Genomic DNA, 15,460 nt, shown 5'->3' on the forward strand with positions numbered 1-15,460 from the left:
CCCCCCTTTTTTTTTCACATGATATAGTGCGTAAAGATGCACTCGAAATGATGACCTCCTGAAACAGCTGCAAGCCACCAGCCCAGTAGATTCCTAGCTAGGTTGGTTATAATTTAGTTTGCAAAAATTCTACGGTCTCCCCCCACCTGCTGATTGTCCCGGTTGTTTTTTCCTCTGAACCGACATTAAACACTATAGAATGCACATATTTTAGGTTGAACTTCACATGCATTTTTCGTTAACTTGCATTAATCTTATGAGAAAGTAGCGTAGCGCAGCTAACATTTCATGCAGCGTGATGTTGCGGTAGAAATTAATGCTAGCATTGATAGAAGCAGTAATTGTTAAAAATCTGTGTATTCATAGCTGATAATTCATTCTAACAGGCCACTCTGGTAGCTAGCTTGAATGGGTTATTTTTTCATGTTTCTGTAGTCAGCAAATCTTGATTGCCCGAAGATCTTCGCTAACTTCTAGAATGAGTCCTCTAGTTTCATGGATTGTGGAATGCGGACCCTCGACTGAGTTCTTCTGCTTGGAATAATGTTACAAAGTCACAAGGCTGGAAACCTAACTTGCAAGTTATACTATCTCACAAGGAAAGAAACGAGTGCATGTAAATCTACTCTTTAACTTTTGCCTGCCCAAGAATTCTTTAACTTTAACCTTCAACAATAAGATTGTCAGAAATATTTTACAGCTCATGTGGTGGTGAAACATATGGGTTTGGTGATGAGATTCCAGATTTATTTTCTAGAAATTATTAGTTTTATAAATTTTAAAGTAACTAAAAGTTTATATAATTATTAATTTTAAGATTTATAAGAATAATTGACATATACAAGCTAAACCGAATAAAAATTCTTTAAGAAAAATTAATGAGAATCTTTTCATGATAATTAAGAAATTGAGGTACAGTCAAACTTGTAACATAACACATTTAAATCAAAGAGAATCTTTTAAAAAAAAAACATCACAGCAGGTTCGTTGATGCCCTATAAGTTTAATCTAGTTTTTCCATGTTTGTCCTTTGCAAGGATCACATGTAACAAATTCTATGAGCAAATACCCTGTCCCTTCCAAGACTCTTGTGAGATATTATTGGACAAGTTCTGTGAACTCTTGCCTACTCTCTTTTGTTTTTGTTTCTCCCGTACCTTTCCAAAACTCGAACAGTCTATTCATGATTTAACTACATATTTTTAAGTGCAATGAACATGAAAAGGAGCTCTTTCTAATCTAATTACAGTCAAAATGAACATAATTATTCCTTAATGTTTGATTGATTGATAGATATTCCTATTTTGCACAAAGAAAACATTCCACATGGAAAAAAGAGGAGTTGCCACCTGCCAGCAATGCATGTACTGAGAGATTGCATTTCCATGCAAGCAGATAAACCTCTCCTTTAAAGACATGGGCAAACATTTGCGGCATCTTGCTTTTTTATACATCCTCACTCTCTGTAATTTATGTTCTCCACCTTCACTTTCATGGTAGCTTGGTGCATTCCTCGATCAATCATCACCGACCACCACATGATTTTACGCGTGATGAAGGACTGAGGAACTTGAGAGGCAGCAGCCCATTTTCCTGATTGGATGGAGCTATGCATCTTTTTTTAAGTTTTGGAATTATTTCACTGACATTATTATCTGTGATTATGTATATTTTGATAACTCTATCGCACGAGAGAGACATCCCATGTGGTATGGCCACCACTTTATGGTTATAATCAATAATTAGAACCAATATTCGGATAGAACCAAGGCGAAATCATGCCGCTATAATTTGTAATATTGCAGCCTCCTCGTCCACATGTATTATTGTTCCTGCTATTGTTACTTCTTTTTATAAAACACGCATGATTCTCATTTCCTGGAGGCTTCCTTTTTTATACACGAAATCGGAGGCTTCCAATCTTAAAACACTTGTCTGTTTTTTTCTTGAGATATTCATTTGTTAGTTGATAAAATGGATGTATATAGTCAGGTTCATCATACATGTTTTAGTTTTAGGCCTGTTTATTTAGTTTTATTTTTTACACTTGCTGTGTAAGAAATACAAAAATACATCAAATTATATTTTATACTATGAAATTTATTAAAAAATTAAGTTTGAAATACAATTTTTATGAAGCAATTTTTACATATTTTTTTAATTAAGTTTTGTAAAATTTTATTTGTTATTGTGTTTCAAAAATATTTTTTTTTATTTGAAAATTTTTTATTTTTTTACTTTAAATTAATTTTTTGGTATTTTCAAATCATTTTGATGTGTTGATATCAAAAATAATTTTTAAAAAATAAAAAAATATTTTGATGTATTTTCATGTAAAAACTATTTTTGAAAAGCAAACACAACCAAACATTTTATATATATTTTTAGATGCATATAAATATTAATCATAATTTTTACTAAACATATATCTAAATCAAACTAACAATATCTAATTATATATTTTTTAAATCACAACAATAAAAACTACCTCAAAAACAAACCCACTCAATTAAAAATATTTTGATTCTTAAACTCGCATGCATTTAGAGATTTTTCATGCATATTTCACGGTAAAAATAAAAGACATTTAAATCATTTTTCTTTTTCAAGGATATGTTGGAGTTCAAGATATGTATATACTTATATAAATCTGTATTGCGTTATTCACATGGAAGTCAATACGTGCCCCCCAACCTCATCGGAAAGCGCGTGCAAATGGATGTGCATTCTATTCACCGTCGCTATCTCCGAGTACCTTTAATCCGAAGCAAACTCCTGACACAAAAATAATTCCTGTCAGAGATAATGACTCTATTAAAATTGGTGTATACGGATACAATAAAACGAGCCACTATTTGCATAATTGCACTAGTGTGCGTGCAAGGCTGAAGAGGAATATAACTAGTTCTCTCACATAGAGGAGGGGTGTTACTTTACATGCGGCTAGCTAGCTGGACACACGTACGAACCCATGAAAACAAAAATGATATACATGGCTACAATATTTAAATATTATATTTATATATATATTTTTAAATTATTTTAATATGTTGATAACAAAAATATTTTTTAAAAAATAAAAAAAATATTTTAAAATAAGCCCCAAAAACTGAAGGATAAAATTGCTTTTGAACTCTAGATGTACGTAACAGGCCCCCAGCTCTGTATCAATTAATATCATACCCGCATGTATTGTTTTTGATCGAATTGAAAGGGAAATTGCACAGTTCTTCTTCTGCATTTTACTGTTTGTGTATATAATGTGTGTGTGTGGGGACAAGTTGCAAAAAGTTTCAAAACATTTAAGGTTTTTGTACTCTCAAATCAGATTTAATCCGACTATGAAGTTGATAAAAAGTTCTATGGATATTTTTAGATCTAGATTTGATAATAGAATCGAAGATGGATGGTTTAGAAATTGATCAGACATGCACACACGGGCATGTTGTTTAAATTAGCTAGCATCATGAAAACATTCAAGGATTTGGTCATGAATTGAAATTTGAAAAAAAAAATTGTTTAATATTTAGTTAACATTAAAATTTAAATTGGTAAAATGTTGGTCAGTTAACCACAGTCAATGATTCAACCCTGTTAAAGAACTAGATTCAGTTTATAGAAATGCTATAATACAATTATTTTTTTATTTTTTATTTTTCCCAATTCAAGAGTCTACTTGCTAGTTGCTAACAATTCCCAAACTCTATGATATCTTTCTAAACTTTTTATTATCCAAAGTTCGAGAAGAATTGTATGGCTTCAAGTGAATTTGATGCTGCATGGTTAACATGTAAATTCAATGAACAGTGGTCGGAATCCCCTGGATAAGACCCAGAAAACTTCTGACCTGAAAGGAAACTTTTTTGTGACTTCGATTAGTATCAATACGAATTACACGGGAGAAAAATTAACAAGCTAGGGTAGGGTGGGATTTGGACATCTCCCAGGCAATATTGACGAGGAATTATGTAGGAAGTTGCCCTTGTCTTCCTACTCACAACTCAATGAATGCTTGCCCTTGTCTTCCTACTCACAACTCAATGAAAGCGCATATGATTGAGCAGATAAGATTTAGAGCTGTACCTATGATTTTCAACTTTTTTTCCCCTTTTGTTCTTATTAATTAGTTCTACGTTAGATGAATTCGTAATGAAGGCGGGCCATGACATGTATGTTTCCTTGGTGAGTGAAGAGCATGGAGAGGTCGCGTGTAGTCATTGTCGAGATGAAAAGGACTCGAAACCAAGATGAACCTCAAGTTATCTACAACACATTTGTTGATGGACGAAAGCTTTGTCGATTTACAGAAATACTTAAAAATCACGTTCGATTCATTCATCCCTGCGCCTCGGTGAGTTATCAGAGCCTTTGGGCATTAAATGCTGCTACAATCCGATCAATCCAGTACTCGTGAGTCATGTCTCATCTCTGCAAGCACTTGTTTTTGGTGTGAATCACCGTTGCAATTTCCGGGCACCTTTGCATTTCTCGTGCATGTAGTCTAGATGTCGCAGCCGTGTGTGCAGATTCCATCTCCGACTTGGAAAAGGTTTTCGCATTGCTATTATTGAAACTGGACATATCAAGTATACTGTATACAACTATTGAACCAGGCCTGTGTACATTTTTTTAGCCCTTCCACTGGCCGGAAGTATCTGACTGCCTCGGAGTAGCTTGCATGTAATCCCTTCCAGTAAATGCCCATTTTCTACTCTCTAATTATTTCCCACAAAAAAGAGTGAAGGACAAGGGAAGGCTATGTCGCAGCATTTGGGAAAAGGTCTCTTACAAATCCTGTGTCGATGATTGGTGACTCTCTACATCTGATCACGTCTGTTAAATTATACTGTCAGAGGTAAGATTACACGGGGTTCATCTTAATAAAAAAGAAATAAATACACGGGGTTCATCTTAATAAAAAAGAAATAAACAAGCAAAAAGGGGACAGTTAGATCTAACGAAAGTGAAGTGGAACGCAGTGTTGCAGTTTGACCCAGACGTGTTCTTGGGCCCTGATCCGACAGTTCAAATACAGCAGAGTGATAAGTTTAGGCGGGAAATGGATTCCCAGTTGGTCCATTACATGTTTGGATCGTTTGGATCGTTTGGATCCCCTCGCAGTAATTTGCCATAGCCCAAGAAACCTCCGACTTAGCACGGGTTTTCGTTGCAAAATCTAATAAAAGAAACCTGTTTATAATAGCACGAAAAAAAATTGTAAAATATTATTTCAAGAAAATTGAAAAAAATCAGAAAAAGTAACAATAAATGAAAGACTGGTTAATTTTATTCCACCCTTTTTTACCCAATAATCTCATCTTTTAAACTCTTTTTCTACAAACTTGAATTACTCCTTTTGCTTTCCAAAATACCCCTTTACGCATTGAAAAAAAAGTCTAGTAACCCTTTAAGTATTATTATTTTTTTAAAAATAAAAAAAATGTACATCACATGCTTTTATACTAGTATATTCGCTAGTTGCAAGCTGGGTTATTTTTTAAAAAAACTTTAAAATATATAAAAAATATGAAGATTTTTTTGGACAATATCATCTAATCAAATGATTTTGAAAGATATTAATTTTACTTTTTACTTAACTTAAATTTCAAATTAAATTGCATAAAAGCTGATTCAAAGTAAATTATTTATTTTAATGAGTCATTTAAATATTTGATAAAAACATGACATAGCTTATAAAAAACTTTAAAATGATAATTTTGTTATACTCAAATAATGCTAGATTTGATCAATTTTGGTCACCTTGTAACCTAAATCATGGACTTCTACGAACTTAATAAATTTATTGTTTTTGTAATTTATTTTTATTTTATTTTATGATAAAATTAGATACTTGCAAAATCAAGTACAAACTATAAGAAAAAATATTTATTTGGGATTGTGGTAACTTTATATGGAGTGGAAAAAAATAAATCATGAATTTCATTTCCCAACAAAATCAATATTAAAAAAGAGTGAAATAAAAAAAATTTAAAAATAAAGGAAAAAAATACAAGGTTTGATAAATAAACCCGCTAAACTCGTAAATCAGGTAACTCGATTAATACATCAAACCCACAAACCAAGACTCAATTGAGATTAATAACTTGTTTTTTTTTAAATATTATTTATTTAACTATATAACAGTGAAAATAAACAATCATAAAATTAGATTTCAAACCAATAATTAAATTATTTTTTTAAAAAAATATAACAGTTTTGTAGAAAATAAAACAAAATAAATTATGTAACTTAATTCTCAATCAGCTCATATTAAAAAAAATTAAAAATTTAAATTCACCAAACCTGTCGACATAAAGTGAAGTTTCTAAAAATTAATAATATATTAAAAGAAAAATTATCTTTTTAAAAAAATTATATTGGTACGCAGAATTTACGTTTTTCTTTTTAATACGAATCCCTGGAATGACTGTATTAATTAATCTAAAACCAATCCAGTACGTATTTTTTCTTTCCCGCCTCAGACCATAACATTTTGTGCATTGGAGGTCATTTAAAAGGAGAGACATATTTGCCGATGAGACATGATTCAGTTGCTATTAATATTCACTTTACCTCCAAAAGAATTCCTTTTCGAACCTTTCTTCTGTAATAAAAAGAAAAGGAGATCTTTTTTCTTCCAATTAAAGTGCCGTGGCTTAAATGATACGTTGCAATCCTCAATTCTATTATTATTTATCAAGTCAAAAAAAAAAAAAAAACCTCAAAAGACTAGACAGCATGTTCGTGTATCTGCGCGTGGTGCACAACTTTAAGACACCTGGAAAACATTGCAAAGAAATAACAATAACAATAATAAAAAAAAATCAGCAATGCGAGCAAAACAGCTAGGATTTCCTGCCCGATTTGTGCAGGAAAGCCTAGCCCCCAGGTGGGTTCTTCACCAGCACACCCTTTTCTTCTGGGCCGTCAGTGTCGAGAGGCCTTTATTAACTCCTAAATACAGCATCCCTCCCTGACCCCGGAGTCTCAGGGATTTAAGGAGTTTAGAAGTCTCGTTTTAAAATATTTTCTATTAAAATAATATATTTTTATTTTAAAAAAATTATTTTTTATATTATTTTATTAAAATACTAAAAAAATATTAATTTAAAGTAAAAAAATTATTTTTTTTCAAAAACACTTCTAAAACATAAATAAAAATAAATAGGATCTTGGAGGGTGTAGCTAGGAAAATTAGTTTAGGAGGGTGAAACTAAAGAAAAAAATTATAGAGGGGGCAAAATTTATTTATTTATTTATTTTAAGAGTTAAAAATCTAATTTATAAAAGAAGAAAGGCTGTAAATTTATTTTTTTTCCTTGCAGGCCCCTGCCAGCTCAAATTAGTATCGTCCCTGCCTACTTGTACATGTATACGAGTCATGAATTCGTGGATAGAGAGTGCTCCTCGCGTATTTCTTTCTTTACATTATTTGCAGCGTGCAAAACTCCGTCACGAATCAGCTATAAAACAAGGCGGAGAACGCCATCAGTAAATACTCAACAACTTCTTGTCAGTATTGCCTGTGCTGACCAGCGATCTAAAAAGCAACATGAAGCGGTGTTTTTTTAACTCTTCTCCTTGTTCAGTTTTGAGTTGTGTATGGTGTCGGCCATACTATTCTACACTGTATTATATATAATATATATATAAAGCTAGAGATTGTGGTGTTTTTATTATTTACCGTATTATATTTTACTGTAAATTATACTATTGTAATTTAGTCATCAAGCTATTTTATACACAATTAAGCCATTTTAAAATCAAATTAAAATCTAATTACATGTTTTTTTTTAGGAAATGCTGAATAGAAAAAAAAAAGGAACTGGAGTAAAAGAATAGATAATATCAGCACTAAATTAAAAATTTCTATCAAAAATTTATTTAAGTCTCTTATATTTTGTAGCCGGTTCCTTGAATTTTACAAAATTTATTTTGGATACTAAACTTTATTTTACTATATCTTTAGTTAGTGTTTTAATTGGAGGATAGAGAGGAGGTTGTTGGATCCTAACTTAAAAAAAAATATTTGTCAGTAAGGAATTTGGTTATTAAAACAATTATTTTTATATCAAAAGGTTTGGTACGATAAAGAAAGTTGAGATTGTGTGTGTTTTTTTATTTTAAAAACACTTATAAAACCAAATTTGAGCTTGATAATTTTATATTTTTGTTTTGAGTGGATTTCAGTTTTATGGCTGTTTCTTATGTTTTTTGGTGATTATGAATTGATTTAAATAAGTTTTTATGATATTTCTTAGGTTTTTTAAAACCAAAATGAGTTAAAAATAAATTTTTAAATAAAAAAATAAAAAATCCTAATTTTTGGATAACTACAGTGGCAGGATTCTAAGAATGAATAAGCATGCAGGTGATGTGTCTATTTTTTTTATGCAGGTAATGTTTCTTGATTGGGCCCCGCCCAAGGCCTGGTCTAATTTTTTTTTTATGAATTATTTATTAGTTGATAATTTTTTTAAAGAAGTTTTGGATTTATATTTTAATTAATTTGTAATATTTTTTAATAATATTGAATATATTTATTTTTTAAAGAAGCAGTACGATTCATTTGTGATTTTATTTTAAAATTTTATATAAATTAAATTTGTTTTTTTAAGTTGATTTTTTATAAGTGTAACCTTGTATTTTTTTATATAAATTCTATACATGTTGATTTTTATTATAAATTTTATGTGTTTTTTTTATTATAAATTTATTTTGATAGAGAAGTTTCATTAAACAAAAACATAAATTACAATATTTTGATTTTCATTTATAATTTTTTACAACATCTCAATATTATATTGATATTTTATTTTGTAATCATATATTTTTTTATGATATAATTAAATAAAAAACAATTTATATTCAATCCTGCACAGACTTGCTAACTATAAAGGAACTGGCAGGCCTTGTCCTACTCTTGACAGCCATACTTGAGGAACTTGACAAGAAGTTGCAAATGGAGTTCTAACTTGATCAATCAAGATGCGACAACTCCAAAGATTTTTTATATGGAGTCCTATAACAATCTTGGAAAGAAAATGGGATTGCTATCAACAGATCAAGAACTCTACTCGGATCCAAGAACTGCGCCATTCGTGTCAGCATTCACAAATCAGCAGCCCGACCTCTCTTTAACCAGCTTGCAGTGTCAATGGTGAAGCTTGGAAACATTCTAGTCCCAACTCCTCCAAATGAAAGCGAAATCAGATTGAACTGTGATTATCCTGCACCTCGCAAAAATGTCGATTCACCACAACGCGGTTAATTATGAGAATCCGCCACGGTGTAATGTCAGTCCAGGAGCCCGGCGCAGTTACAATCCTTGGTAGACGATGTCCATGCCATGTGGTTTTCCCATATTATTTTGGTTCTTATTTCTTCACAATATTTAATGATTCTGATCTCGTTTAATTAATAAACTGACACCCCGCTTTCTTTGTCGCGCATATTGATGCACGTGGTAGTCTGATCAGTTTAATTTATCTAAGATAATTCTCTCTCTCACATCAGAATCTCAGATTATTGTCGATTAATTATTCTCACCCTGAATTGTAATTTTGGATTACAGTTCCTGCAAGCCACAGTAGATAGTCCCTACTCAACTTTTTGATGCCCAACTAGGAGATTGCTAGTTAGCAGAGATTCAGTGTAATAAATAGCCAGCTGAAGTGCACGTTAAAAAGGAACTCAACGTTCAAAAACTCCATTGTTAACTTCGAACAATCCTCTCTCCAGCGATTCCATTGTTAACTTCGATATTTCAAGATTGGGATGCGCTATCCCGTTGTTTAATTGATTTGTTATCACAGGCTTCGAAGCCAAACCTTCATTGTCAACCTCCTTGAGGTGATAACGTATGTAGAAGGATTTCTATTTGCTTTTTAATGATCTTGCTCAGGATTCTACACAGAGAGGAGGTTTGTTTTTTTTAAAAAATTATTTTATGAACAAAAAAACCGTAATTTTGGCCCTTCATAAGAAAAATTAAAAAAAAAAGGAACATGGATGGTTGATAAGATGTCACTTGTTTATAATATAATGTTCATAATAAACTTTATCGTACAAGGAGATCGCAGACTTCACAAGATCACACCAAAAAGTCGAAGTCTTTCAGATTCCTAAAGGAAAGGTTCACGGACTTGACTTCATGTATATTATCAGGAATGGATACCCTCCGGCCGCCTTCTCATTTATTCAAACAGCGAAAGACCTGCAACTGTCAAGTGCACTTCTAACCGGAAAGAAATATGGGGGGAAAATTGTAGAATCTTGCCTTTTATTGTCTGTCCGCGTGAAATAGGCTTGGAGATAAAATAAAATAATTCAAAAAATTGCAAGCATAATATATTAGAGATTCAGATTCATCCTTAATTTGGATGCAGAGCATAATAATAATAATAATAATAATAATAATTTTCGGTCTACTGTTTTCTCATTACTACTTCAAATACTATATCAGAAAAAAATTAATTCTTTTATTAAAAATTCTTTTTTTATATATTTTTAAATCTTTTTAATATTTTAATATCAAGATAATTTAAAAAAATACTATTTTAATGTGTTTATAAGTGTAATGTTCTTTGAAATACAACCATTACTATATTTCTAAACATTTTTTTTTTATTTTTCTACTCTTGTTTTTAGTTTTTAAAAAGCTTTTTCATGCTTAAATTGTACTTTTTTTTATCATATATATATCATTTTTTTTTAATTTTTAATATTAATATATTAAAATTATAATAAAATAACTGAAAAATTATCGATTTAATATTTTTAAAATAAAAAATATTTTTAAAAGACAATTCATACCACACTGTCAAGAACACAATAACCATTCCAAGTTCCCTTCAGACAAGAAAGAAAGAGAGGCGAAGAGCCACGTGCATCATTATTCATCGACTCCATTAAAAAATGAAATAGAGGAAATTGGTGCTGGGATTTAATAATCCTGTCTTCTGAAGAGGCAAGAATTCTTTGTTCTCGGAACTCTCCTCCAAATTTGTATATATTTGGCTGGCGCACTGAACTGTTAAAGAAAGACAACAGCGACCTTTCCACCTCTAAGACAACAACTACATTTCCATTTCTTTGCTCTTCACACCAAAAGTCAGAAACACAAAGAAAACCAATCCAATCCATTCCAATCCAAATATCAGAATTCAAACCCAGAATTGAGTCTTGGTAGCAACTGAACAGAAAACCATGACAAAGAAAGCAGTGTTGATAGGCTGCAACTACCCAGGAACAAAAGCTGAACTTAAAGGTTGCATAAACGATGTTAAGAGGATGTGCAGATGTCTTGTTGATCGATATGGTTTTTATGAAGATAACATAACAATCTTAATAGACACCGATGATTCTTACACGCTGCCAACTGGGAAAAACGTACGCAAGGCGCTCAATGATCTGGTTCTCTCTTCGGAGCCTGGAGACTTTTTGTTTGTCCATTATAGTGGACATGGGACGAGGTTGCCTGCTGAAACTGGAGAGGAGGATGATACTGGTTATGATGAGTGCATTGTCCCTTGTGATATGAATCTTATCACTGGTACTGTCTTTATATTTCGTCTTCTTCTTCTTCTTTTAAGGATTTGGTTCTGATTCGTGTGAGCCAATTTGGTTTCTTTCTGCTACTTGATCATAAACTGTTTATGATTGATCTTATTTGTGGATGATGATGATGATCGATTGTTTTAGATCTTTTTATGGATGGGAATTCTTGATTAAGAAAGAGCACCTTTATTGTTTGTTTGGTTGGATTTCTGGGAAATTGATTCTAGGGATTCATGTTATTTTATGTGGTTTTATAGGAAAATGCCATGAGTTTTGCTTGTTTATTTTTGGGTTTTGTTGATTATTGTCAGTAGAATGTCTTGATCTTTGCGCTTGTGACTAGCAATATCGAATCTTGATAGGTTCTCTGTCTTGGACCTTTATATTTTCAATATTTTGTCATTCTGTTAAGGAGGAGCTGTTATTGTTCAAAGCTATTAGGATTGTTGAAGGGATGATTGTATTGTGCACTCTCTTTACTCTAACAAGAGAGATGCATAGCCTTTGTTATTACAAAAACAAATTGTTGGAACTTTGATCAAGAGGTTTTTGATAAATATATGTCTGTGTGGTTGTTTCTTTGCGTGATGATATTGCATCATATTTCAAGGATTCCGTTTTAGAGCATCTATAGGATATAGTCCAGTTTTTAATTCTGAAATAACTTGCCCGTTTTAGAGTATCTATAGGAAATAGTCCAGTTTTTAATTCTGAAATAACTTGGACGGAGCCTGTTTGATGATCCATGCATTTGCTCAACGAGAATCAATTCACTGGCAATCTGTTTCGCTGATGGGTGAGGATTATGGACCTCGAATTATTCAAGAAATCAATTAAAACATCAGATCCAATAGGGTTTTATCATTCATTTTTTTCTCTGAATACTACACCGACTATCTAGTTCTCTTGTATTTCTGTTATTATTAATCTAGTTTATCAATAACTCAATAACCTGTTTAAATATGGAAATGACTTTCTGGAATTATTTGTTTTCCTCGATTGCGCAGTTCCTAGATTAGCTAGTCATAAATACCGCTCCAGCGAATTCCAAGCTAACTTTTAAACTGGATGTTTGTGAACAGATGATGATTTCAGAGATTTGGTGGATCAGGTTCCACAAGGTTGTCGCATAACAATTGTATCTGATTCATGCCATAGTGGTGGCCTCATTGATGAGACTAAAGAGCAAATAGGAGAGAGCACAAAGCGTCAAGATGAGGAGGAGGACTCTGGCATCAGATTTAAAAGCTTCTTGAAACAGACTGTGAAAGATGCATTTGAATCTCGTGGAGTTCACATCCCTTCCGGATTGCATCGCAACCGGCATGGCAAGGAGGAAGATTTTGATGATAGAGCAGTTGAAGGAGAGTATGGTGAACGAGGGTATGTGAGAAGCAGATCTCTGCCCCTCTCAACTCTTATAGAAATACTCAAGCAAAAGACTGGAAAGGATGACATTGATGTTGGGAAGCTGAGGCCAACCCTTTTCAATGTCTTTGGAGAAGATGCAAGCCCTAAGGTGAAGAAGTTCATGAAGATTATCATGGATAAAGTCCAACACGGTGATGGAGAAAGTGGAGGTGGTGGATTCTTTGGAATGGTTGGCAATCTGGCCCAGGAATTTCTAAAACAAAAACTGGAGCATGATGAAGGGTATGCACAGCCTGCTCTCGAGACAGAAGTGGGCAGTAAGCAAGAAGTTTATGCTGGAGCAACCAAGCATGCTCTACCAGATGGTGGGATTTTGATCAGCGGCTGCCAGTCTGACCAAACTTCCGCTGATGCCAGTCCAGGAGGAAATCCTGCCGAAGCTTATGGAGCTTTTAGTAATGTTATCCAGACTATCCTTGCAGAGACAGATGGTGAAATTTCTAATCAAGAGCTTGTTTTGAGGGCCAGGAAGATGCTGAAGAAGCAGGGTTTCATCCAGCGACCTGGCCTCTACTGCAGCGATCATCATGTTGAAGCTCCATTTGTGTGCTGACAAGAATGGCTTCTCCAATACTAAGAGATAAATAAATAAAATTTGGGTGTTCTCTTTGAGTGCATTGTGCTGATTTTTACGGTGCTTTTTATCTGTACAACGAAACCTTGGACCGAGAATGGCATTATCGTTTCAGGTTCTTAAGGCGCCAGAACCCCGCCGCAGGCCGGTATCAATCACATAAACATGCTGCCTGGTTAATTGACTTTTTTTTTATTCCCCCATCTATGGCCATAAAAATGACAAAGTGAATTTAGGTGAAATATTTTACGTTGAAACTTTGAAAAAACAACAAATAAAGGAAAGCAAATTACTAAAGATAGAAATGGAATGAATTTTACGCCTGCACGAACATCACTTGAATATTTTAGTTACTAGATGACTTCATGAACACAAAGTTATCAGTCGACGAACCTCATTAATTAAATTACACATATGGTCTCGAGGACTTTAAAGTACAACGGAAGCATTTCGCTTGACTAAAACCCCTCAACAAGTTTTCCGATGGACAGCGATTCTTTGCCAGATTTCGGTAGTCTAATAGCACTCGTAGAATTTATATCTATCCAACTTACCAATGATCCTTGTAAATTACTCAACAAAATACGGTGGCCCGACACAGAGCCCCTCTTATTATAAACTCTGCCAGTGCTTTGAAGATCGGAATGACGAACCCATCTTTTCGTGCTCAGATTTCGAACATCCGGTCTGCAAATGCCCAGCGGATTCGCATAAAGAAGGACTCGCACTACTGCCCTTGTAAATGATACTCTTCTTCATTCTCTACTCATCCTGCTTTCTATGACTAATAATTAATGGCGGGGTAGATAAGAATGGCAAACTTTTAATTTAACGAACTTGCACTCCGAAGGGTCCCTCATAGCCAACGATGCCGGGAATCCATATCTAGCCCAGTGAGTAACAGAGGTAATCCGGCAAGTAAATATCAGGGCAGTGCTTCTCGTGACGATTGTTGGCGATCTACAAAATTATAGGTTACAAAGCAGCATGAAGGAGGACGATATTAAAAGGGAAAGAAGAATTTCTTTATCAGCTATAGAAAAATAATTAAATGGTGATTTATACAAATTACTTCGTGTAGAACTATAACTAATACAACCTGCCAACCTATACTTACTGCTTCGACGACAATATTATACAACAAATAATAGAGCTGAAAAAAAAAAACCAAAAAAATCAAAGACAATGAGCCTGCACAATTTCCTTGCATGGTGCTGGGACTGACTTTCTAATCTCTCCATTATAAGATTCATGCTTGTATCTTCAGGTTTGAATCACATTCTCAAGTCGCAAAGCAAGTTTGCAGAATTTTTCTCACACACCTTGATCATCAATATCTTGAACCCATGCTAAATCTGCAACCAAGAGATCACATTAGAACTGGATCCATGAATATTCTAACAATAGTTAGGTAACACGGGCACAATAGTCATTGTTTATGTATCTATCCTCTATAAAACGGCTCCCAATCACTTAAAAATCAAGCAGCTTATGATTAATCTTTGCTCCTTGAATCTCTATTTTCCCTTTTTTTTCCTCTCTAAATCCATTTTTCTTGAGCCTTAATTAGTTCAACCATTGCAGTTAGTCATTCAACAAGCACATAAAGTAATGTTTACATCTTGGAAAAATGATGAACAAGAAAATCCAACACTGGTAGCTTGTTCTTGATTTCAGATTGTTATTTCAATGTTGTACCAGAACTTTATTCTTCACGCATCTAAAAAGGACTTTTAGATGTTTTTAACATGAACTTAAAATCGTAATTCTGAGTATTTCTCCTTGGAACGCCATGCCCAAATCATCTAAAACTATAAAAGGACAAGTCTATCCTTAAAAATAATCTTAAATTGGGGATAAAATATGTTCAAATAAAATTGGTTACACCGTTAACCC

At 33.0% G+C, this 15,460-nt stretch overlaps 1 protein-coding gene and 1 pseudogene across 1 annotated transcript; one reads left to right on the forward strand and one right to left on the reverse strand.

The window, feature by feature from the left end:
• The first annotated feature begins 10,879 nt into the window (after positions 1–10,879).
• LOC105117243 (metacaspase-4-like) lies at positions 10,880–13,694 on the forward strand. The gene is made up of 2 exons (XM_011014876.1): positions 10,880–11,554; positions 12,642–13,694. Exons 1-2 carry the CDS (start codon positions 11,209–11,211, stop codon positions 13,541–13,543), a joined length of 1,248 nt encoding a protein of 415 aa, XP_011013178.1. The 5' UTR covers positions 10,880–11,208; the 3' UTR covers positions 13,544–13,694.
• An 873-nt stretch (positions 13,695–14,567) lies between these two features.
• LOC105117165 (protein strawberry notch homolog 1-like) overlaps positions 14,568–15,460 on the reverse strand; it is an 8,296-nt pseudogene continuing 7,403 nt past the window's right edge.

Source organism: Populus euphratica, unplaced genomic scaffold (genome assembly GCF_000495115.2).
Source record: "Populus euphratica unplaced genomic scaffold, PopEup_1.0 scaffold1.1, whole genome shotgun sequence".
NCBI classification, from domain to species: domain Eukaryota; kingdom Viridiplantae; phylum Streptophyta; class Magnoliopsida; order Malpighiales; family Salicaceae; genus Populus; species Populus euphratica.